General features: G+C 38.7%; 1 protein-coding gene across 1 annotated transcript in view; it reads right to left on the bottom strand.

Annotated features, from left to right (window-relative positions):
• The window catches only part of LOC146004205 (heme A synthase COX15), a 78030-nt gene that overhangs the window by 22542 nt on the left and 28396 nt on the right, over positions 1–27092 (bottom strand). Inside the window, exons 4-6 of the mRNA XM_083142873.1 lie at positions 17583–17709; positions 10170–10302; positions 1822–2008 (exon numbers count right to left, since the gene is read on the bottom strand). Coding sequence (XP_082998999.1) covers positions 1822–2008; positions 10170–10302; positions 17583–17709 — 447 coding nt within the window. The remainder of the gene's footprint in view (positions 1–1821; positions 2009–10169; positions 10303–17582; positions 17710–27092) is intronic.

Here is a 27092-nt window from a genome sequence, read left to right as displayed (position 1 = left end):
GCACCTGGCCCTCATGGGATGTTGCACCATGGGTTATTACTACACCTCGGATTTTTAGGTTCTAGAAAGTGTACTTTTAGGTTCTTGAAGTAGGCTCTAAAATTAAAAAAAATTGGTTCTGATAATCTTAAATTATGCTCGAAAAAGCCTGAAGTAGGTTCCAAAAATGTAAAATGGTTCAAAATTCCTGAAAAATACTGATTAGGTACAATCGTTAAAAAACAAAATATCAATTTTTGGATACATTGGAATCACACAGACACTTTATACCATATATGTATTTGTGTGTGTGTGTTGTGAGAGACGGTAACACATTAAGAGAGAAAACATCTGCTTGTACCCTTGAATTTTTGGAACGTTCGCCTTGAAAACCAGAAATTATAGTTGAAATTTATCATGGTTCTAGAGTGGCCTCACTGAATACATAACAATCTAATGTTATCCACAGTCTTTTGTCTGTGAGGATCATCTTACATGCCGAAAATGATCTTTCAATGAAAACATAGTCAGTGATGCAAATTTTAATGCTGAAATGTTACTTTGCAAGGTGTGAATGCCACAAAGCACTGCACTGACGCAAAAGTGTGCAAGACCACACGGATCAGAAATTTGCACCTTGGACCATGCAGGTATGAGTGACACCAGACATTTTGCTTTGTTTACAACTTTGAAAAAATATCATTAACTTGGAGGGAGAGAAATCGACAGAAAGTATGTCTCAAACATGTATCATTGAATTTTTTCAGTACCAAAGCAAGCAAATACCTCTGTGTGATACAAAAATCCTTAGAAATTACATAAAACCTTTTAAAAAGTTTGATTTAGGCACACATAACTACAATAGGTTCTAATAAGCAAAATAGGTTATTTTATGTACAATAAAACTCCATCAGTTGTTGCATTTTTTAATGAAACGCTGACATGACTTGTTACTTCTTATTTACCTGCAAAGGAAAAAAATGGTTAAAAACCTAAAATACGAATTCTAGTTATTACTTATTATATAATAAGTAATTTCTAATATTTTTTTAAATTTTCTTGTAATTACAAGGCTTGTTTTTGTGGCACATTTTTTTTGCAATTACCATAGTACCAATTTTGTGAAGAGTGAATTTACAGATTTTCACTAAAAGCAATTTACGTACCAACAAAATAATATTGAAAGAAAATAATGTAAAACTCATTTGAAGGGTTCGGGTGTAAAACATGGTAAGTGACATTTTGGTAATTTTTGAGTTACAAAGTAAAATGTTCCGTCCTTCAATTTTCGAGTGAAATTGCCATGTCATACAATTTATCTACAGTACAGCTTCTAATAACCTTTCTTCTTAATGAACTCAGAAATTACCAAAATGTCACTTACCATGTTTTACACCCGAACCCTTCATTTGTGGAATTAAAATGTCCCTCTTCACCCAAAATAATCATACCACATGAGGAACATATTACTATCACAGAATAAACAATTACTCTAAGCATATATTTTCTAGGGATAGACCTGTATGAATTTTTTAGTGATATTATAAAATACCGATATAAAATTTTATACCAATGACTAATATTTATGTAGATTTGATAAAAACACAGCTACTACAGTGCCGTGCAAAAGTTTATCAATCATGTTTTTTTGCAAAAACTTTTTCAAACTTCATAGTTTCAAGTGAAATTTTTATATATTCGGCAGCAACAGGTGGTAGACCAGATAGGTCTATTTCCAAGATTATTAAAAATCGATCAAACTTCTCGTGGAAGTTCTGAAAAACGTGATGTTCATAAATGTTTGGACGGCACTGTACTTCTCCATGAAATATGAATGGTTACCTGGAAACCAAGGAGTAGACCAAAAGCTACAACTCTTTTCCTCATGCCAGAATTCAGCCAGCCTCTTGTCCAAAATCCTATTGCAGGCAGCAAGAAGAACATTCCAATTGCTCGACCCCACATCCTGTGCAGGTATTCTGTCCACCAGATCCACTTGAACTGCTCTAGGGTGATGTCCTTGTTCTTTCTGCCAACAAGACAGCAGTTTAAGGAATTTATAACAAGATCTAACAAGGGACCTATTTGACTTGTAGATCACAAACGCCATACATACAGACCCTCTGATTAGGGGGGAGGGGCAAAGACTTGTTGTAGAAGCAATTTCTGCCCCCCACCAAAATCCTCAAGAAGTATAAGCATTATACGTAAAAAAATAATTATTGTTGTCAATCCTGCCCTCCCCCTTCAAATATTTACATGAAGTTGCCACCTGTGGGCAAAACCTTGGAAGTTCAGTCAGGAAAGAAAAAACCTCATTCCACCTACTGTTTTACTGTATTGATGGGTATATTGATGGGTACGAAACAAGGGCATATAGTGTGTGCCCGGACCCTCCGAAAATCCTCTTAGTGTAATTTCAGGCATATTATAGTTCAATTACGTAGGAAATATCCCTCCCTCGTAGTTGCTTGGAACTTTCATAGGCTTGAAAATACTTTATTTTCGTTAAGAGTATAATATTGTTTAATAACGGCGATAAGATTCCTCTACACTAAATTTCTAGGTGAAAGTATATAGAGCCTGAACAGCCAGAAGAGGGGGGGGGGAGGTCCTCCCATGGAAAATGAATGTCAACCTTAAAAGTACATATTTCACACATGTAACTTGATTTCAGTCACAGTAATTTACATTAATTATTATAATGGGGATGCAGGAATGTGATAATTTCGAACTCAAGTGGTTTTTTTTTTTTTTTTTTTTTTTTGGCAACACTATAATAAGGGCAATATGCCTCATTTAACCCCCTGAAAAAAAACACTTTCTTGCACCTCAATGTAAAAAATCTGGGGACGTCCATGATTGGGTTGATTTGGTGTGTTATGTTCACTTTATGCACAGTAAGGCTAATCGGGACTGGACCTACAGTTTAAAGTGGAATCCGAACCACTATATGCCTCCATTGGAAATCGAATCCAGGACCCCTGGATTACAAGGCGACGATGATACCACTGCGCCATCGAGGAGAACACAGCTCTTGTTCTGGGACCTGGCTCCACATTGGGTGATGCTGTGAAGTACAACACACAACCTGAGAACTAGTAACATGACCTTCACACAATTCCTGCTCTGTTGGCTTTCGTAAGGAAGACAAGTTACAGTGTTATAATAGGCAAATCACCCAATCACTGGAAAGTATGGTGTGTGTTGCTACAGAGTTTGCCATGGTTTCGCATCCTTACCTCACCCCTCTTTTCTACCAAAACCACAAAACGTGGCACGGGTGTCAGTCAAAAACGTTGCCACATCTTTTCCCTCCTGTTGGGTGTCAGCAGTCAACCATCCTCTGGGTATGGTCACTGCATCATCCAGCAGCATGTATGTGAGGGAGGGATGAAGACAGGAATGTTAAAAAAGAAAGGGACCTAACCGAATGTTTAGCATCTCTCGAAAAATGCTCAAGGGAGCAAGGGAAGAACATCCACCTGTGTCTCCCTGTCCTGTTCTAGGGGCAGGGTTGGGAGTGGCAAGACACTTGGCAACTCCAAACTAGCCATCCTTTGTCGGTGTGCACTACACCCCTAGATTTATGGATTTGGTTCTCTCTCTGATTGAGGAAATGAAGGACGTTCAGGGTTGCTACGATTTTTTTGATTATGAAATTCCCTGATATTTTCAGGTTTTCCATTCCAAAAATAATAATTTTCCAGACATGTTTATAATCATGATTTTTGCTTGTGTTCTTCAATTAAATATATAATCCATTAATTATTATGAATATTCACTTTCACAACTATTTTTTTAGCAAATTTCATTCTACACACACAAAAACACGTGAAAATTTAAAGAGTAATAGAAAATTACAATCAGCATCAAATGTATTGGGTGCTACAATCACGTGCATCTAACCTTCAGGCTAAGGAAACAGAGGTACGTTATTTCACCAAATATCCAATATATAAAAACAACAGGAAACTTTCATAAACCACACACAATTATTCATTTTCAGGTGGATTTATAGTGTCGAAGAAAATGCTGCTTTCTTGCTTGCATTTATAAATACACAGCATCTGGAGAAATTTTTGTTACATATACGAATTCTATAGAAAATTCCAACAAGACTAAGATCTTTAAAATAATAGACGATAACTTCAACTTCACCAACCTTTCCAATAATTATGATCACATTGTCAATGTACTTTAGTTATCAATCAGATATCTGGACTGCAAGTTTTACTTTGATATTCTTTCTAACATCTACTATTATAAAAGTGAAAATTTATTACAGAAATTCAAAGAAACCATAATTTTGCAGAAGACTGAGATTCATAAGAACGAAAGAAACGAGTTTCTAAACTGAATATTTTTTGGGAGTGGAATCACAGGAACCGAATCCAGAAGTGCAAGGGAACTGCTTGTTCAATTTGCAACTTTTTCTCTTGAAGACTCCAAAACGCACGTAAATTACAGACGATCTGCAAAATTCCCTGACATTTCCCTGACAAGCCAAATTCCCTGGCATTTCCCCTTTTTCCAGGTTTTCCAGATGCGTAGCAACCCTGGACGTTATAGCTTAGCAAACAAAGTATCTTTCTGCATTACTTACTTTCTATGGAGGAAGTATTTTTTTCCACCAATATATCCCATTATTCTAAACTTAACACATTGGGGTCTCACGACGGGCATAGCCCGTCCTGCGGTATGCAATCGCTTTGCCAATTGAACGACGGGCTATGCTCGTTCTTCGTCTCATGCGCGTGTTCATTCAAGTCCCTCTGTTGAAATTCCGACCGCTAGGTGACTCATGTGCTATTTTTATCTCGCACCTGTGACTGCTTGTTGTCAGGTTGATGTACTGTGCATTGTTTAGAATGGCATCGTTAGATCCAGACTGCATAGAGGATTCCGACTCAAGAGTTTGATGTTAGTGACGATTTTGATGATGCAGATGAATTTGAAGATTTGGAAGGTAGGTTATATTCGTAATAATTATTGTCGACAATGTAAACAGTGTTGCAAACTCTAGTATTTTATGAATGAAGTAAGAAGAGGTAATTTTTTGGGGTCTATTCATCTTGCCTCTTCCTTGATTCTCCAACATGCACTGATGTATTTTTAGTTTTTCCATTTATTATTTTGTATAGTGTATGTAAAATGAAAATATATTTTATTTATTTAGTTTATTTTTACAGATGACGCAGAACCAACTGATACATCGTCTGGTCCTGTCCTGCAGCCACTTTTTCATACGAACGATAATTACTTGTAATTTGTAATTATTTTTTGTTATGTGCACATAAGAAGTATTCTTATGCAAGATTCAAAAGATGTATTGATAGTTTATGTAGTTAATTATTGAAATTTCCAGATTACGAACTTAAAATATCTCTATACTAACATTTGTTACAATGTTGTACATTATTCTTCTTCACAAAACATTGCTGAAAAAAATATTAAAAAACGTCTGAAAATGAAAATAAAATTTAACAAATTTTTGTTCATTGAAAAGAGGAAGTTTTGTAGATTTAAGAAATATGTGGTTTAATAAAAACAAATTAAAAATATTTTTTCTATGATTTTTTTAAAAACAACCAAAAACCGCAGACCAGAGGTAACAATGCTGTATTATGAGGCCAGACCCGAATGTGTTAATTATGGTTCCAAGGTTTATAAAGGATGCTGAGTAAAATATGAGCTTCACCCACAACAGTCTACTTAATGTGTACCTTTCCAGATCACAAACAATTTTGAATGTTTTCTGGATAGTAAACTGTAGCAAGTTACTATACAGAAGATTGCTGTTATTCACAAATCTCTAACTGGCCTAACCAATCCACCCTGTCTTCCCTTTTTTAACTTTATGAGAATTTAATCTATCAGGAACTAGAACGAAGATTAATGAATGAACAGCGGTGGTTTAGAGCAGGGAGTTCGTGTACTGGTCTAATAAATAATGTCAGGATTATAATGAAACAATCATTACAATGGATTAGTCCTCTATATCTAAATTTCATTGATTTTGCTAAGGCATTTGATTCAGTGTATAGAAGAAGAATATTGAAGGGACTGACTAATCTTGGATACTACTACTACCTACCCAAACTTGCATCCCCTGGTGTCTACAATGCCACATCAGCTAGATTGGCACTGTTCAAGAACAGATCAATGAACACATAAAAGATACCAAAAAAGAAGTGCCAGGATCAGGCCTTTCACAACACCTCCACACCATAAACCACTCCATCTCCTCCACATCCATACTTCACCCAACCGGCTCTATCATAGAAAACACTATCAAAAAAAAACATGCCATCGCCCAACAGAAACCAGCACTGAACCTGGACAACCGACAGACACACCTGACTTGGCACCCTGTTCTTCAAAAAATCCCAGACCGCGAAAGGAAAAGATGCAGTGCATCCGCTTGACTGCCCTCCCCACATAGAGAACAGGAACTACAACGCAGCAGATATCCCAATCACCATCCAGCAATCCCACCAGACGACGGAAAGAAGAAAACACATCAGACGATGCATCACATCAGTGGCCACGGTAGCTCAGTCGGTAACGCGTCTGACTACCATGCTAAAGGTCCCGGGTTCGATCCCCGGCCGGTTCAAATCCGGGAACTTTTCTAACGATGGAAGCGGCCCCGGCACCCACCCAGCGTCGAATGACATGGGTACCTGGGGAAACCTGGGGGGTAAAGGCGGTCAGGGGCGTGATGCTGATCACATCACCCCCACTCACGACCGGATCAAGAAAGTGTGGGGCGTTACCCCCACACCCCCTATACGCCTTCATGGCATGGTGCTATGCACAGGGGAGCACTTTACTTTTTTTTGCCACCAGTGTTCTGTAGAGTATGAAAACTACTCTTGCAGTGTGCAGTGTTCTGTACAGGGGTAAGATGTCAAAGCCTTTCCTTCATATTTAGTGGTGAACACAAGGTTGTCTTCTGTGTTCATTACTGATTGTTTCAGTTCCATATGTGGCAGCTCAATTTTTCCACCTGTTCAAGCAGCTCCTATAAAGTGGTTTACTTGGTTTGGATGATAAAATTGAAGCTCTAGCATCATCTGCTAGTATCTTATTTTGCAAATACAAACCAATATAGGTATTCACAAAGTAAAGATTTTCGCTTGTTGCACCTCTAGAGGCCTGCACAAGACCTGGAGCAGACCCGTTCGCGAGACATCGCTCCTGAAATGCCATGCAACCTGCACAACACCCTCGCTTGAGCAGCTTGTCTGACCACCTGCCAAGATCGTTCCTGGCAGGCATTGTAGACCCGCCGGGTACCCGCAGTCTTACGATACCTAGTAGGTCTCAGTTCGTTCTTTCCATCAACTGGAGACCCCTCCCTCTGCATGACGTAGTTGCTTCGAGTAGAAACTGCACCTGGCCCACACCGTTCTGCAGTGTTGCCAACTGCAATAGATTTTCACTACTTAAAAAAGGGAACTCAAAGCTTCGTAAGCCACATCACCAATGAAATGAGATTTACGAATGTTGCTACCCCCCCCCCCCCCACACACACACATTGAAATAGGTTTTTTGTGGCACAGGATCCATAAGTATATGTCGTAAACAACCAATATACGTATATATAGTGATATAGGGCAGGACTGAAACATGTCACGTTCGACGCCGAGGTCGCGAGTCGAACAACACACTGTTCTACTGCGAACACCAGGGCCGTAGCCAGCCAGGGGCATTGCCGTTACCCTCGTTTGGGGAGGGGGATTTCAAGTACTTGGATAAACGTGCCAACAACAACAATCACATTAATAGGAATAAAGTAGCATGAAAGGCATTATTATCCTCATAAATCACGCAAAAAGGGCACGCAAAGAGAGGGTAGAAGTCCGTTCTCACGTATTTGTGTTGAAACAGAGGATTAGAAATATTTTTTTCAACACGTCAATTTCATATTAGCTAATAATGGAAAAGAAGCACACAAACTGTTTTTGAAAGAAAGAAAGTGCATGATAAATGCATTCCGAACGTACATACATATGGCATGTAAAATTTCCATCTACAATATTTTCTTTTCACATGGAGCGACGTATTACATAATCAATTCATCCAACTCGTAACAAACCAACACTAATAGCAAATAATATCACGGGCCGCCATAGCATTCTCTGTTTTAAAACTTTTCTCACTTAGATCGTTCGGCGCTCAGGGCCGACTCCCGCTACGCCTTTGCTACGGCATTGAACTTGATGAGACTGTATAATATTTTATAACATATTTCTACTTTCGTAAAATTTGAAATCAAGGGGTTGCAATTACCCCTCCATTCCCCCCCCCCCCCTTTTGCAGGTGCCTTTGGCAGTCTGGAATGAAAATGCAAGAAAAATATGAAAATTAATTCCATCTTGAGTACCCTTTAGCCCTGCTACTCTTAAATTCTACTAGCCTGTTTTTTCTTGTACTTTAATGTTTGACCCCCACCCTGACCCCTCCGCTAGACTTAATTTCCGTCCAAGGTTGTGAGCAATGCACCCTGCCCCCTCTGATTGCGCCACTGCGTGCCTGGTTAAGGCACCATGCAATGAAAAACAATTAGTTTTCAGTGAGGAGATTTTTGTTTGCTCTATCATTCATTTAGATAAATGAAGCTCTAATACTGCGTGCATTTCCTGGCAATAAGATAAAAACTGCTTACGCTGAACTGAAATTGCTAAGTATATAAATTCTCCTTGGAGAAGAAGCTCCTCCTAGGACTTCGTAGGATTTAGTAGCTACGTAAGTAGGCAACACTGGCTGCAGCCGTCCACGTGGTGATGAAACTCCTGGAGCGACACGTTGCCGGAGGGCTGTTTCCTTCCAGCAGGTTTTGCAGGCGCCCGGGTCTTGATGAATGCCCAGGTGCCTTGTAAGCGCAGAGCGCCTTGAAGACCAAGAACCCGGGTAAAGACGCAAGTCGACTCGTTGCCGTGGGCAGGCAAGCAGGTATACCTGTCCTCGCGGGCAAGCGGGCAGTGGGTAGGTAAAAGGCACACTATGCAGCCCTCTATGCACCTCTTGTAATGACATCATCATGTTCCTCATTTTCAGAAGGATGTGTGTTTGCCTCAGTTTTGAAGTCTGCGTCAATGTCATTTTCTCTTACTTGGCAAGAATCTACAAGTTCTGTTTTAAGCAATCCATTGTTACCAGTGTCCCCTGTTTGTCCACATGCATGTAAATCACCACCACCCATCTCATCACTGTTGATATTTTCAGGAGTATCACTACTGCTGCCAAGTTTAAAAAAAGGAATGGATCTTAGGATATTTCATTCCTTTTCTTCCTTTTTCAAAATTCAGCATCATCTGGACTTATTTTTAACATTTCACACTTCATTAACAATAACAACTACATAAGAAATTTAACAACATACGGGAGCAGCACAGTTTCACCAAACCTTGCTGAAATGTAGGCGGTAAGTAGGGGCAAAAGTCAGTGTTGCCAGCTCATTTTCTTGCCTGTTGTCTACCCTTCAGCAACGTAATCAATGACTTGAACTATTCAGCTAAGGAAGGTTCATCTAATCTGGTAATTCACTTTCTACTTTTCTAGTGTTTGATATTTTCTGTTTGCAGTTGTAGGCAAAAATATAAAATATTTGGTTGAAAATATATTTTAATGCTGAAAGGAAAACTTTTCTGAACTATTATCAGTCCCTTTCTTAATTTATCATTCTTACTGCCTCACAAACCTCGTGTCCCCCCTCCCCTCTGCATCACAGGGGTTGTGGGGTTGTCATTTATGCCACTGCCCTTCTCCTTTGTTTCAGTATCTTCCCATTTTCACTTCCACAATTTCACTTCCAAGTTCAATTCAACATATTCCATGAGCACTGTGTTCTATAATGTTGGTCTTTCTTCTTTCCACTTCAATTTCAGCTTTTCAACAAAAATTCTCATTTTTGTGACAAAGCATTCAATACCCACTGAATGTAACGGCAAGGAAATTACATCAGAATTAGGTCATCGGCCCATCCACAAAGTTCTGGGTTGGAGTCTTCGTTTGGGCATGGGTGTTTGTTTCTCGTTACCATGATTATTCAAAAGTGGAAGAAAGTAATGCAAAATAATAAAAATACATAACACACATCAATTGGAAATTTCAAATTGAAGTACAATATAAAATGGCCTTCTTTCTACTTACAATCAGGTACTCTAAAATACTCAACTTACATTTTGAACTCTGGATATTCTTGATACTTTTTAAATTCTTCTTCCCAGTCAAGCTGTGACATTGGTGGTCGTTCTCCAAATAGCTTCCAATGCACCATGGAAAGGCCAGATTCTGTCAATCTCGTTACACCTCCTACAATGATAATTTAATTAACAGTTAATATAATCAAAAGTCCTACACAACTTCATGGTTCACTGACAAATACTTGGAACATTAAATTCCTAATAAATTTAATAGTCTTGAGTCAGAATGGAACATGTAATTGAAAGCAATCATTGATTATATATATTTGGGGGGGGGGAGGATATCTTCATCAATAAATAAAATCCTCTAGCGATCCCATCAAAATGAGTAGAAGTCAAGTTGGGATGGTGGGTTTGCACTCAGGAGAGGCAAAGTTGAGACTTCCCTAACATTCAGATAAAAGCCTATATCAGGGAGTAGCCACTTTAGGACCATGATAATATTCAAGTATAATTCCTGGTTTTCAAGGTAAACTTTTCAAAAATTCAAGGGTACAAGCAAATGTTTTCTCTATTTCAACCTTACGTATTATCGCCTCTCACCACCCACATACACACACAAATATATTAACAATATAACGGGTCTGTGTGATCCCAATGTATCCAAAAATTCTAATCCAATTCAATTAAACAGTATATATATTTAAAATATTTTATATAAGTTGCGAGATTTACATTCGCCATTTCACATACTCAGACCAGAAATGCATCTACAAGAACAAGTCACAAATCTTATGGGATATACTAACCTACGAAAAACTGCTAATTGTATAACAAATTTTGAACTCAAATATACTCAATCAAATTTACGTTCAAGACTTCTTATCTTGCAATAATCTTCAGTCTGTCAGATGGATTGTTATGCAAAGGATACTAACAAAGTAAACAGATTGAGAGAATTCTGTTTTGTTTTCCACGCAGTTTTCTTTTCCTTCCTCCATAAAAATAAAAGCTAGACTGTGAAAAACTTGCTTCAGGACATTTATAAATATTTATAAATTAAAATTGAATTAGGATTAATAAATGTTGTAATTCAGGTAAAAATTCACGCAGAATTCCCGGAGCCAATAATTTACACAGAATTCCCCAGCGAGTAGCCACTTGCATCAATACATGTTGTAGAAACAAGGATCCACAGTCAGGTTGTTAGCCTGTGATTAGTTTTGTTATACACATTTTCTTCTACAAATATCTTTAATAATACAAGGTATGTACTGTAAGTAATGAGCCAAGAAATATTACTCAAAGTCAGAGACCACTATTTTTATTCTACCTATGGTAATACATAATTTGGACCTTGTTGTTACTTTTCCACATAGCATCCAAATTGGTCAGCACATTTGCACCATCGTAACGGCAGCTGGAAAATGCCACTCTTGTAGAAGTCCGTTTCGGCATGACGTAACCACCGATGGACCTCATCCTTCACCTTGGCACCCATCTTGGACACATCTTGTGATAACCAAGAGTTTTTATGATGTCCTGTATAGCACTGTGTCCAATGTTCAGATCATGTTCAATTTCTGGTATGGTTAAGCTCCTGTCACTTTGGTTTTTATTGACTGATTGATTTGCTTTATTTTACTTTGCTTTTTGTGCCCCATTTGGCTAATTTGCAAAGATGGGGATGAGTGATGCCATGGACACTCACAAACATCCATGCCCAGGATGGGATTCGAACCTGAGCCCCAGGCATCGTAGCGCGATGTGCTAACCACTATGCCACAGGGGCCAGCCCTGTCACTTTCGATAAGCTCATCAATCCAGTCCGTGTTGTTGCGCATGGAAGCTGTTTTCGGTCTGTGTTACCATCTCTGAAATGTTTCACCCACCATTTGGATGGCTCTGTGCCACAGGTGACTAAGTGCCACCAAGGGACATTTTGAGTTATGAAGTGAAATGGGTGGAGAATTACATATTCTGTGCATGCCAAACATGACCAAGGACCATACTCTATCTCCAACTTGCTGCCACAAGTGTGGCACTACAACAAACACTTTCCATCGTGCAGCAGACATGACTATTGTGAGTCAAGATGGAGGCTGTGATGGATATACGCTTGTCAGACTCCCACATTTCTGGTGCTAGTGATGACGATAAAACCTATCAACCGGAAGAAGAAAGTTCTAGTACTGATTCAGGTATGTCTGTTTGCTGCAGTGATATAAAATTTGGTGCTGGTGGGTAGAAAAATCTATAAAATGGCTATGAAATGTGGTTGGCACTTAGTCATGTGTGGCGATGTTACTGTTCGGAATTGCTGTGTTCACACCAATGTACCCCTACTTCGCAATTAAAGCTGTAACGTCACGGGGATGAAAAATTCAGGTATGCAGTTTTTGTAAATAGTGAATATGGGACCATAGTCTACTCTGCTGCTAACACTGTTAGTAGCTACACAAGAAGCAAAGAGTAATAAGAGCTATGGTATGTTACATTTCGGAGATATTTTCTTTTGGAGGAGTTGTAGTCATAATGTAGACAACTGACTGTTCTCTAAACCATGATGTCAGGACATTATTCTGATGTGACGTAGGAGCATAATTGGGTGTGGATGCAGCTATTCCACTTTACTTTCTGCTTAACTGGTTCAGAGAAGCGGTACTAATTACTCTTTATCTTTGGCCTTCCAGATGGAATTCAAATACGCAGTGGACGAAAACAGAAAAGAAACCCTAGTAGTCATAAAAAAGTTATTAGGAAAAACTGAGAGAATGTGGGGTGGTGTATACATCCTCAAGAGGAAAGTTTGTTAAAGCTAGGGAAATAACAGATAAGAAATGCTGCTGTTCAAAGAACTGTAACACTTTGATACGCTGGGAAAGACGACTGGACATTTATCGCCAGTTTTACTCTTTGGAATGGTCGCTAAAAAATGCTTTCATTATGGGATCAATCACCGTAACCCCTGTTTGAAGACATCGGAAGAAAGCTGGAGTATCCCGACGTAACAACAGTAGGGTGTACAGATTACAAGATTTCAGTGGCAAAGGACAGAGCATTTGTAAGAAGTTTTATCGTGAAACATAGTGCATTGCAGATGGAACTATTGATCTGGCGTTAACACGGAAACAAGAAAGTGGCCTACCTGCTCCCGATGGTCGAGGAAAACATATCCCTCATAACGAAACCCCTAAAAGTGTTAAGTAAAATGTTCTGAAATTTATTAACTCCTTTCCAACTTATCACTTTCACTACGGTCGTAAGGATAATTTGAACAGAAAGTATTTGGCGCCAGACATGAACATGTCAATAATGTATGGCTTGTATCAGAAAAAGTGCTGCAGTGAAGAAACCCCTCCGGTATCCTTGTTTGTGTTCCGTCACATATTTAATACAAAGTGCAACTTACACTTCCATCCCATTCAAAAAGATACCTGTCGAGCATGTGATGCAAATGCTTCACAGATGAAGGACATGGTAGATTGTCCAGACAAAGCACAGAAGGCTGCTCAACACCAGCTACACTTGCGTAGAGCAGAGCGAGCATGCTCTTCCCTGCGTGAAGATGTTGAAGTAGACGAAAACAGCAATGGGACAAAAGCTGTTCTGACGTTCCACCTGCAGAAGGAAGACGTTACCAACATCTGTTTTGTCAACTGGGATGGCCTACTATAAGAGACAGTTATGGACGTTCATCCACGATGAAGTCAACAATGTTGGTTACATGTATGTGTGTAGTCAAGATGTTGCTTCCAGAGGATCGCAAGAGATTGTTTCGTGCATTATGACACATTTAAAAACTACACTACCTACCTCAGTAACACACATTACCAGGGCTCGAAAAATCCCGGTCGCCAGGTTGCCATGGTGACTAAAAATTTCAGCCTGGAGACTGTGATCTTTTGCTGTAATAAGTACGAAATTTTGAAGATTCTAAGTTCAAATTGCAGTACAGCGTAAGTTAGCATTTTTTTTTTTTTATCAAGGTTGTGAACATTCCATAGAATCAGTAACAATTTCTTACTCTTTGTTCCCCATTTCCTGCTTTCTCAAATGATTTAGCGATGTCTTGAATACCATGATGCTCAGCTTCTTATACATAATGTTTCAAAACTCTCACAAGTCACAACCCAAATTTTGAAAATGTATAAAGCCTCATCCATTGAGATATTTCCAATGCTAAAAATTTATCAGTTTACGCCACACAGAAAATTAGATAAACTAATAACTGGCAGAAGGCAGCGTTAACATTTTTCCAGAAATGCACTTCTGAGTGAGAAAAATATGTAAGAAATTATCGAAGGGTCATAATTAGATGTCTGATGATGTCTGATGCCATGTCAATTTACTACCAATATTGGTCATGTGCAACATTTGATGGATTTTTGACTGACAAATTTATGTGAAAAAGTTACATTTTTGGGACATATCTCCACAGATGGCAACACTAGCAGGTCGAAATATTGTCAACAGATGCACGCAACATGTATTGGCCATACATTTACATGAAAAATAATAAATCAAGATTTTGTGCCAAAATTGAGCTCTTGAGAGAATCCTAGACTGCCCCTGGTTATCCTGAATTCTCTTTGCTCACTTTCACAGCTACTGTGCCTGTTTATTTTAATTGATTCAGCATGGCGTATACATTGGAGCAGCACGTGTGCTTTGCTGAAGAGTATTTTATGATACTACTAATTCTTACACTCATGTGCAAGAAGTTTTCAAAGAAAAATACCCTGCTTCTGCTGTACCTCACAAAGCAACTGTTTTACGACTAGTCAAACACCAATAAATGATCCCACAAATTGTTAAGAGTGGGTAATTATTGTTGAAAATCAATTCTCAGATGTTTTCAGCAAATTAACAATGTTTTTTTCAAATAATGTAATTGCTTTTATTTGGATAAATGCTAACATAAATTTATTAACCCAGTGATAGCCTACATGATCAGTTTAGTGCAGAAAACCAGGTGTAAATATCTCTTACGATTTTCATGATATACATTTTCAAAGTTTGGGTTGTGTGACTTTTGAAACACTCTGTAGTATGCACAGTTGCTAGTAGGTGGTTTCTTGGCACCTGATTTTCAGAGCTGGCGCCTAGCTCTGGAGAAAATTTTTCGAGCACTGAACATTACCCTTTATAGTGATAGTTGTGGGGGACAGAACCGTAATATAAAAATGACACTAATGCTATCTATGTTTTGCAACAAGTCCCTCCCCTCGACTTAAAGTCATTGAGCAGAAGTTTTTTGTTCCTAGTCACAGTTTTAATTCGTGTGACAGTAATTTTGCTATTATCGAAACAGCAAAGTAGTATCATCCTAATGTGTACATTCCAGAAGATTGGTTAGCAGTGATTGCATCTGCCAAGAAAAAAGACCACATTTTCAAGTTACTCATATGGACAGCTCTAAGTTCCTTTCGTGTACAGAACTTCAGAATGAGATAACAAACACGCAGGAACAAAAGTGCATTGGTTTCAAATGCAAAGCAAAGACAGTCCACTGAAGTTTACTGCATACTATAACTTCCAAAAAGTGAATCCCGTGATTGTTGATCTCCAGAAGACGAAAGTTGGCCGAAGACGAAAGTTGGCCGTCCAAGTGGATTTAAGGGAACTACACCACTCTTGTACCCTCAAGGGTGCAAGATTACATCTGAGAAAAAGAAGGATCTGTTGCAGCTCTTAAAAGTACATACCTCCAGTGCATCATGAATTTTACAGACACCTTGCAACAGCGGCCATAATATCCCATAAATGTTCCTATTTGGATGAAATACTAATACGTCCAAAGTACTTTTTCAATATGTACAATGGGATGGCTATCATTTATGGATACAATTCAGCTACTGAAAACAGTACACACAGTTGGGTTACTAAAAACAGTAGAAAACGACTAAAAATAGTAGGTGTTTCAAAACACCTTTTGATCTACTGAAATCAGTACACAAATTTCAGTTGGGGATAGAGTGAAATTTCCAATTGGCTGAAACAACCAATGCATTTCCAATATCAATGTCATTTCCTCAACAGTAATGCAAAAGAATGTTTTTGGTATTGGTTGCGTATGACAGTAATTTTGATTGTTCTTTCAAACTAGCAAAAAAAATAATGTAAATCATCATGTACATTCCACTCAATGAACCTTTGCCTCAACGTCAATTTGATATTTAGGTGACCTCACACTCTTTGAAAGGAATTGCTTAAAAAATCAATTAAAATGAAACCAAGTGCAGTGTGACACAAAGGCACATCAAGAGATGCACATTTGATTTATATGATTTATTTTACTGTATTTTTCTGCTACTTTTGGCATATTGCAAAATAAATGGTGATAAGTAGGGTCCAGATAGATATGCATTTAAAACACCTAAAATATGCATGCAAATATGCAATAAAAAGTGTAAAATGTGCACTTTAGAAAAAACACCTTACCGTTTTAAAAAGTTTTCTTTCAGTACCCACAAAAACCCAACATGTAAACAGATATTGTTCTTTTTCAGCTCCTACGATTTAACATGTAATAATAATGAGAAACTGGGTGGGTCCATATTCTTTCATGTTATATTTGTTCAATGTAGTTTATTTATTCATTTTATTCCTATATCAAATTTTCTATCAACTATTGAACTACATGTGTTGCACACCCTCATCAAAGACTATGCACTATGTATAAGAAGTGAATACGTGGGCAGCAAGGATATATAATAATAGAAAAAGAAAATGTAAATACATCAGAATTTCAAACATTAGCTCCAAGTGTACTGAACATCATAGTGATATGAACCAATGAATAGTACGAGGGAGCATCAATGGGTCTTGCCTGTTTGTTGATAACTACTGATTAGATGAACTTATAACAACATGCTCAATACATGTCATGCACATGTTCTTATTCTATCACCGAGTGATTTGTGTTTTTCAGATTGTAGGAACTGAAGCATGGAGAAGCTGAAACAAGGAGCAGTAACTGAGTTCCTGACGAAAGAGGGTTGTTCACCTGTTGACATCCATACGTGCCCGAGGAAGGTGTATGGTGATGCAGTGATCGACGTGAGCAATGTTAGGCATTGGGTAAAGAAGTTCAAAGAGGGAAAACTGAAATTGTGGACAAGCCAAGGAGTTGCAAGGCATTAACATCGGTCACTGACAACAACCGCCAAAGGGTTGATGTTCTGTGGAATTTTTCCAAACTAGTTTTGAGATCTGGGCAAAATGCTGGCACAAATGCATCGAACATGATAGGAACTGTGTGGAAGGGTAACTCTGAATAGAGGACAACAGGCAAATTACATGTATGTTCGTTGTTTCAATCTTTCCACTATTAAACAAATTATCCCTGAACAGGTAAAAACTTATCGATGTCCCCTCATATGTATAAATCTTGCAGAAAACAACAGCACTCAGTATTTATAAAATTCCAATACACGTTTTTCTTACCAAGCACAACAGCTCCAAATGTCATTCCCGCACAGCCTGTCAGCCACAAACCAACAATTTTTCGCCTTCGCAAAGCAACTTTAGTATCTGCAACATTCAGTGCAATGGTGCTAAATTTCCATTGTGCCTGAAATAAAACAAAATTTACTGAATACCACACATATGTTCAGAACATGTTACCAATAAGGTGTTCAAGTGTAATAATTAGCAGTCTATTTTTTATCCACCCATTAACCTGGTGCAGGCAGTTCATTTTTGCATTGAAATAACTCTTTCTTCTTTGATTTTGATTTAACCCTTTCCAGGAGAGCTCCATTGTGCACGAAAGACAGGCTATAATCGCACCTCAACTCTTGTGCACGAGTGTTGTAACCACACCTCTTTCAAATTTCAACCACTAGCTGAATTTTACTTGCACTCATGTCAAATAAATTTGAGCTTTTGTTTACACTCTTGAAAATAGCATTTAATAATTTATATCCACATTATGGAAATTTCTTATGATGCTTTCAATCCTAATAGAAAGTTCTTACATTATTTTCATGAATTATTTTTATATTACCTATTCTAAATATATTTTCAGTAACTTTTACAATGTTATAATTATTTTCACTTTCAAAAAATTGTTTCAGAAAAAATTCATAAATATGAATAAAAATTACATAAAATGTAAGATATTGCACTCTTCACAAAAGCTTTGGAATATTGCTATATTAGGCATTAGGTGATAAGCACAGCCTTGGAATGCAACAACACATGGTATGTGTCTCTCCTGCACGTTCTTGTGTTTGTGCCGACATATGCCACAGTGCCTATCATTTATTGCCTAATATAGCAATATTCCAAACTTCTTGTGAGGAAAGAGGAAGTGTTGTAGATTTCAGAAAATAATGTTAAATAATAACACATTGAAAAACATATTTTGTATGATTTTTTTTTGAAAAACAAAAAAAACTGACTCCTGGGGAAAATTTGATATTCAAAGTCCCATCAGGAAAGGGTTAATTTGATTTCTTGTTATTTAGCATTGTTTTTCTGCCACTTTTGGCCAATAGCAAAGATGAGGATGAGTGATGGTATGATGAAATTGATGAAGGGATACTAACAAAGAACACCCATGCCCTGGCTGGGTTTCAAATCTGGGGCACCTGTAGCATGCTGTGCTAACCACTCTGCCATGGAGGTCGGCTCCATTCGATTTAAATAGGGTCATCACTATGACTCGGAAGTTAATAAAGAATCATCTTTTTTCCTGAGCCTTGAAAACAATGCTAAACCTGATATCTCTCTGTTGCCCTTCAGTTAGAACCACAAAATTATTTTTATTATGCATTTCTCGCCTGTTTTGGCTTTTATGTCATTTTTCAGGATTTTTTGTCATTTTGGTTGCATTATTCTTCATTTTTGCAGTTTATTTTTTTCCATGTTGTTTTTGGTGAATTTTAAATGCATTTTCTAGGATAACTTACATAATTAAATTTCCTGACATGATCTTTTTAGCAAGTTCACCATTAATTGAAAATCAATGGAAAACCTCAATATCATTTTTAACTGAAATGTTTGGTAATGAATAAAAGAATAATTAATTGTGACTCGCACACTTTCGACGTGGCCTTTGGCCACGTCTCGTGCGCTCGCCGACGTGGTTCTCTTATATGGAAAGTTTTGAACGTAAATTTATGTGAGTTTGCGCTGTAATATGTACAAATAATCAAAATATTATTGTTTTTTTTTCTTAATAATAAGCTGGGTAAGTAATAACAGTCTCAAGATAGTTAGTTAGATGTTTTATGTAAACGAATTCAATGCTCACATTTTAAAATTCGAAAACTCTAATACTGTGCACGAAGTGGACTTAAAACACCAAATCAATCAATCAATCAATCGAAAACTCTAGCATAATTCCCTTACAGTAGCATTCGGGGGGGAAAATAAACTTTCTTTAAGTTCCCTAGCAACGTCCGTTTCCATGGTGAACAACAAGCACGGCAAGCTCTAAGGAATTGCATGTCATTATACCCCCTAAACATTTAGTTGAAACAAGCACGATGCAGATATTTTCGCATTGACTTCAACAATATATACGTAATTGTGTCTGGGCTGAAACTTCTTCTTGTGTAGATGTCACCCTTGTTTGAGGCACCTTTTCAAAACCAGGAATTCATTCATCTGTGTGTTACTTATCTGTGAGAAATATAATGTAGCTAGACAATTAAGAATTTAAGGAAAGAATGTGTGCGAAAGAAATGCCCGTGGCAACGGTTGCTAAGGACGTGAAAAAGGGCATTTTCACCCTTAAGGAAGGGCCGATTGAGCGATTTTTGAATTTTCTCGGCCTTTTGGGACGATTTCATGGGAGGTCGTAATCGGGCATTTTTCGCCTCCGGGGCTTCCTTCATGGAGAACATTTATGTCAGTGAGTCAGTGAGTCAGTGGTGGGATTGGGGCTTTATATATATTGGACTCGCGTACTTTCGACATGGCCTTTGGCCACGTCTTGTACGCTCGCATGCTTGATCTTCGGTCACGTTGTAGGCGTAATCATGTTATAGATGGGGTAAAATGTCTCCATGTTTTATTGGTAAAGCCAAACAAGTGTATAAGTTCGCTAATTTGAAAAGTTTAGAAAGTAACGTTATGTCTGAATGGGCTCTAATAAGGTACAAATATTCAATATATTAATGTATATTTTCCTAATAATAAACTGAGTAAGTAATAACAGTTTCAAGATAATTAGTTGGATGTTTTGCATAAACGAATTCAATAGCGACATTAAATTCTATATGTAATATTTACGTCTTTTGACATTTTCACATTTGTAAACGTAATAGAAAAATAATTGTTTTCCGTCGTTCCCATCAAATTCCTACCTCTCCTCCGTAATAAATTCTGACGCTCATATTTTGAAATACGAAAAGTCTAGCATAATTCCCTTACAGTAGTTTTCGGGGTGAAAATAAAGTTCTTTAAGTTCTCTAGCAACGTCCGTTTCCATGGACAACAACAAGCATGGCAAAAACTCTAAATAATTGTTTGTTATTATACCTCTAAACATTTAGTTAAAACAACCACGATGTAGATAATATTTTCGCATTGAGTTTACCAATATATACGTAAGTAATTGTGTCTGGGCTGAAACTCCTTATGTAGATGTCACCCTTGTTTAAGGCACCTTCTTGAACCAGGTGTTGATTCATCTGTATGTGATCTGTGACAAATATAATGTAGCTAGACAAATAAGAATTGAAGGAAGCAATGTGAGCAAAAATGGAAAGCCTTGGAAACGGTTGCTAGGGACGTGGAAAAAGGGCATTTTCACGCTTAAAGAAGGGCTAATTGAGCGATTTTTTGAATTTTCTCGGTCATTTGGGACAATTTCATGGGGGGTCGTAATCGGGTGGTTTTTTTTTGCCTGCCGGGGCTTCCTTCATGGAGGACATTTATGTCAGTGACTGAGTGAGTGGTGGGATTGGGGTAATTTTTCCAGGGTGTAGTTTTTAATATTGTTGTACAAAAATTGAGTGGAAATGTCCATTGAAAAATAATTGTTTTCCGTCATTCCCCTCGCACACTTTCAACGTGGTTATTGGCCAAGTCTTGTGCGCTCGCCAATGTGACGTTCCGCGACTTCTTTAGTTCCACCATGCTCCTAATGCCGTTGAATATGTCAGCATGTATTAATGTAGTATGAAAACGAGTGAGTACGATCGTTTATTTGAAATTTTTAGAACGTAACGTTGTAAGTGGCAGGGCTCTAATAATCTTGCGAATATTCAAAACATTATTGTCTATTTTCATAATAGTAAGGCGGGTGAATAATATCTGTTTCGAAGTAAATAGTTAGATGTTTTATACATACGAATTCAACAGCGACATAAAATAAAAAAGCAATATTTACTTCTTTAGTCATTTTTACTGTTTAAAAAAGTACGTTCTCTAATGTATGTGTGCGTGGATGCTCCAGGTTAATGAACAACTAAAGTATTACATGTGTAAAAATTTTAAAACAGCCATGATGGAGATACTTTTATATTGAGTAGTAAGTTGTTACTGTTCATGTAATCTTTGGACTGACTCATGTAGATGTCATCTCTTTTGAAGTATGTTTTACTACGTATACTTGATTCATTTATATTAATCTTGAGGAAAATGTAAAAATGACTCTTCTCGCAAATATAAATGTTTGGACTGTTGCCTATATGCATTTCAAACTTGTTTGAAGTCTGTTTCCAGACCTTGTTTTTTAACACATTGTACCTTGGAGATTTAGAACAATGTACTGTATTACTGCTTATGTTGTAGCACATCATGAACAAATTGTAAGGTCATTCATGGATAATTATTTTTTATTAATTAAAAGTAAGCAATATGTATATTTTTGTTAATGGAGTATCCGAGTAACATACATTAACTCTCCCACTGTGAAGAATCACAAATAAGTTTTCTGTACACTATATTTTTTACGTGCGCAACACCGTCTATGATTTTTTCTGAGGGTACTAGAATTCTAACATTTCTAGGTGATCTAACACGGCTCATCGCTACATACAGTTGTCCATGTGCGAAACAGTCTGAACGAAGATCCACGCCTACAACATCTAGGGTTTGACCTTGACTTTTGTGTATGGACATAGCGTAGCACAACTGCAGAGGAAACTGTCTCCTGTACATCTGTAGTGGGCTCCCAATCACAATACTAAACCTAAACACTATTCTTGGTATGCCGAAGTGTTGGTTGTCTCCTGGTCGCCGCACCGTGATCAGCCGACAACTTATGGCCACAATATACACTTTGGTACCGTTCATTAGTCTATCGTCGAAATTTAGGTTTCGCGTAATTACACATAAAGCTCCCACCTTCAACCTGAGGATGTGATCTTAAACTCCTTTCCCACGTGCATGGTGAAGCATCTCCACGTCTACATCAAAGCCATCTGCATCATCCTCATCGATGTAATCATAACTGCACATATCATGAACGTTTCCATCCAGTGAACGCATAAGTATTGAATTTATCTCATCCACATTGGAATTGTGTGTGCAGAGAATAGCTCTATTGGATGATCTATCTTTGTTTGCCAATACTTCAAGGGGGAAAACAAATTCAATTAGATTTTCCAAACAGGTTTCCACTTGAATATTATACATAGGAATACCTTTACCGCAGGCACCATGACTTAAACTGTCGTTCCCAATTTGTATCAGAAATTGAGAGTACTCCTCTTCGCCATGAGTTCTTTGTGGTGTAGTCAGCCTAAATATACGTAAAAAATCCCACACATACGAAGACCGTAATGATACCGATACAATATCAATTTCTGATCGGGCATTCGGTAAGACTGGTGGAATTTGACGAAAATCTCCTGCAAAAATTATGATTTTGTTTCCAAATGGCCTCTGCAATTGCATCAGATCACGGAGAGATCTATCCAGTAATTCAACTACATATCTATGAGACATGGGAGCCTCATCGTAAATGATTACTGTGGACTCCCGAATAAGCTCTGCACGTTGGGAACCATTGGTGAGACCCCAAAAACCCGTTCCATCACCTAGGTATCTAAAGGTATCCGAAACATGCTGTGAGCGGTGATACCTCCCTCCATGTTCAATGCTGCAATGCCAGAGCTAGCCACACAGAGAACAATGCCATTTTGTGACCTTATATGTGCTGCTATAACCTGTAGCAATAGCGTCTTTCCGTAACCTCCTGGGCCATCAATAAAAAGTGAACGACTGTAGTTTGATGATGAACTAGTCTGACTTGCCATATGGTCCACATAATTAAACACGCAGCGTTGTTCTTCCGATAATTTAGCTTTCCAATATTCTACAAATGTCCTTAGCGAAGATGAATTGTACATTAATCTCTCTCTTCCGAGCTCAGTAGAATTGTCTTCAACGTCTGGAAGACCATGATCTCTCAAACAAGTCCCGTGGCGGCGCATGCCACGTTCAATTTCGATGAGCGCCAAATTGTATGCACGGAGGGTATTATTACGAATGCTTTCCAGGAAATCTTCAGAGAGACAGTGTTGAAATTCGTCCCACAAATCTGAAGCTGGAGCACCAATATTGCAGAGCAAAACGAAAAAAGAGCGCAAGTTGCGTGCAGTCATAAATACTGATGCTTCAGCCATTGCGTCTCTATATTCCTCCTCGTTATTGATAAGACCCAGTGCTCGGGCTGCTTCTTGAAAGGTGGAGCAACACTCCCCTCCTCGTCTAATCAGGTCACTAAAACTACGGCAAGCGAATCTAGAAAGCAATATACGAAGATAATACAATTCTCCTCTGTTAGGAGCAACCCAGAAAAGACGAGCAACCACAGTACCCCGTTGTCTGAATGTTATAAAATGTTTCCCATCAGGATGCATGTGTATGGGGACTGCTGTAGTTTTGGGTCGCCTAGTATGAACAATATATTTTTCATGAAAATCAATGTACGTTAGGTTGTCGAACTCTGGCAAAGACGGTCGATTTAAATATATGGTAAGCTTAGATGAAGACCGCTGAACAGCCTCAGCCTCCTCACCTGGTCGGAATATCAGTAACTGCTTTCCTTCTAGATGTACAGGTAATACTTCTACAGTAGGTTCCCTGCCCGTTATATTAAACTCCAGTACCCGCCAAGCTGCGTCACTTGCTCCGATATACCTCTTTGTAACGTACTGCTCAACTTCATTAACCTTATCTTCGGGCACCACAGCGACACGCCTCAATGAACTTCCTTTCGTTATATATTTGAAAAGATACTTCACAACTCTTCGTGCAGAAGCAATCTCAAGATTTATGTGACATTCATATTTCAGCAGTAAGGAAGAGTTGTATGGCACCACCCACGAATCGCTAATTTCTACCTGTCGGCCACCTTGCTGAAGCAAGGCAGTATTTTCAGTATTCCTACGGTAATGAACAAATCCTCTATCGTCTATGTATGTGACTTGTGTATGGGGCTTTGGGAACCATTTTGTGCATTGCTGTTTCTCAGCATCCCAACATGGCACGTTCGTGCGATTTGGCGGGCAGCACGGACCATGAATAATGTGACGAATAACAAGCTCTCTCAGTCTACCACCAGCTTCCTCAGATCCTGGAATGTCGGCCCGTATCACTCTGTCAATATCCGTAGACTGCCTAGGACCGCCCCCTTCGATTCTGAAACATATGTGCGCATGCGGTAATCCCCTCATTTGGAACTCTACCACCCACACAATGTATACTACTTTCCCAAGAAAAGCACCACTCCTAAGGTCACGTAGTATCTCCTCCAGTTTTATATGGAACACCCTACAGCACACTTGGGGCTCACTCTTGCATGTTCTGTGAGTCGATAGCCTGATTTCTGGCCACTGGCCGTAAGTTGTAAATGTCAGAAAATATGTAGGGCCACCAAGTCGTCCTACTAATGCCATTGCATCTAAATAACGCATCTTCATGTATCTAGGTCCACCAGTGAATGTGTTAGGGAGGTAAATTCGACCAGGTATGAAACCACCCTCTCCTAGAACGGTTTCATCTCTGCGGATAGTATTCACTACATGCTCTCTTTGATCAGATGTCCCTATCTCTAAGTCCAACATTTGGTTCTTGGTGGCTGTAACAACACTTGATTCCACCTCATCTAATGGGGCACTTCTGAGACTAGAGCTCGAAGTATTCCTTTGTGAATAATTAAGAAAGCGTAACCTCTCTTCCTCTATCCTTACGTACATATCGACGAGCCAAGTCTCTGACAACCTACCGTATTGTGTGAAACGCTTTTCCGACATTAGTAGGCTACGAACATATTTAAGCTGTGATAGTTTGCAACCTTTATTATCCAATCGGTTTATGTACCATCCAGGAGTTCCTTCTGGATACAGCAGTGGGTACTGGAAGGACTCACACAGTGGGTGGTTGGAATCTATTGTGCGAGGCTTGGCTTCTCCCATTTTCCAAATGCATATCGTACGAGGATTAAGTACCTCAGACTCAGTTCTAATTACAGCTGCTATTTCCATGCTCTGTGGTCTGTCACCAAGCACTGGACCGTGAGTTTTTCTAGTGGCTGTTTCAAAAACAAGATGAGCTTCATCCGATGGTTCATCACTTAGCCGTTTTAACATATTTATAAAAGGATTACGAGCATGCAAATATTCAGATATTGCATTCACCACGTTTGAATTAAGGAATTCCCTTGTTGCCCAACGAATCCTCTCCTCGCCGTCGTCTACATACATTGAGCTATGGTTTGGGTACGGACCTCTGTAGGCAAGGTCAAAGACCCGATGGTAAGTCCTGCCTAATATTTTCACGAAGGAAAGCCCAGTCTTGAGATGGTGCCAACCTTGTGGAATAACCAGAGCACTGAAGGCGAACAAATCATTGTACATCCGAGGCCTTTTGATGAAATCAGGATGTTCATAGAAATTACCTGAAAGTTGCGGAAATTTAACAACGTTGTACCTTCCCTGACCACAACACCATTGGATTTTCCCTCTCTCCTCCTCAAACAATGGAGCACTACAATAGCTACACTTGTAACAATTTTGAGAGAGTAATGATGGATTTTTCAGGCGGTAAGGCTGAATTACATGTAACTGCTCTTTTGAGTAAAAAGCAATACCTTCGCAATGCCTTAGAGAATTTGGGAGATGCCTTACTGTTCGCTTCTCGTAGGACTGAGATGTCTGTCTATTTCTGTCCTTGTTCTCTGCAGCATACCTCTGAACAGCTGCCTGGTTTACCTCTGGGTGTTTCTGCATGTAACGCTGAACAGCTGCCTGGTGTACCTCAGGGTGTTTTTGCGTGTAACGCTGAACAACTGCCTGGTGTATCTCTGGGTGTTTCTGCGTGTAACGCTGAACAGCAGTTCTGTTTATGTCTGGATGGGATATAGCGTATCGTTTAACTGCTTCGCGATGTTGTTCCGCTGTAGTATTAGATGAAGTTTTTGGCCGTCCTCTCTTTAACTTTGGAGGGCGCCCGGCCTTTCCAACATAAACGTCTGACTTTCTACTCCGACCGGTATTTCCAATTGACAATTCTGACTGTCCGGCAACCTCTATTGGTTCTGTTGTCCTTACGTCGGAATCATTTTCTACCTGCGCCTCTGAACGAACACCAAGTTGGAGTTCAACTAGTACGCGATGCACAACATAAAATCGTAATACGCCATCGACAGCAGAATTTATTAGCAAAACCCGCGCTAAGCACTGAATATTTTCACATTTAAAAAGTCGCGCAAAATTGTCATATTCGAAATGAATATCATGTACACCCCTTTCATTCACTGCATGCGAATTGTATACATAGAAACATCCATCAAAAAACCAAAATGAGACAGTGTATGTTTGTCCTGTGAACAGATAACCACAATTGTTTGGAGAATTTTCACACACGGTCATCAAGTTTGCAGCCAACTCCTGTATGCTATCTGGTATATTTGACTCTCTCAGTGGAAATCGCCCGTCCAGCACAGGTTCTACTCTTCCCAAGTTTATCTTTTGAGACAGAACAACAATCTCT

This window comes from Lepisma saccharinum, chromosome 21 (assembly GCF_977018435.1).
Source record: "Lepisma saccharinum chromosome 21, izLepSacc3.1, whole genome shotgun sequence".
NCBI classification, from domain to species: Eukaryota; Metazoa; Arthropoda; class Insecta; order Zygentoma; family Lepismatidae; genus Lepisma; species Lepisma saccharinum.
This window is presented reverse-complemented; position numbering and strand designations above follow the sequence as displayed.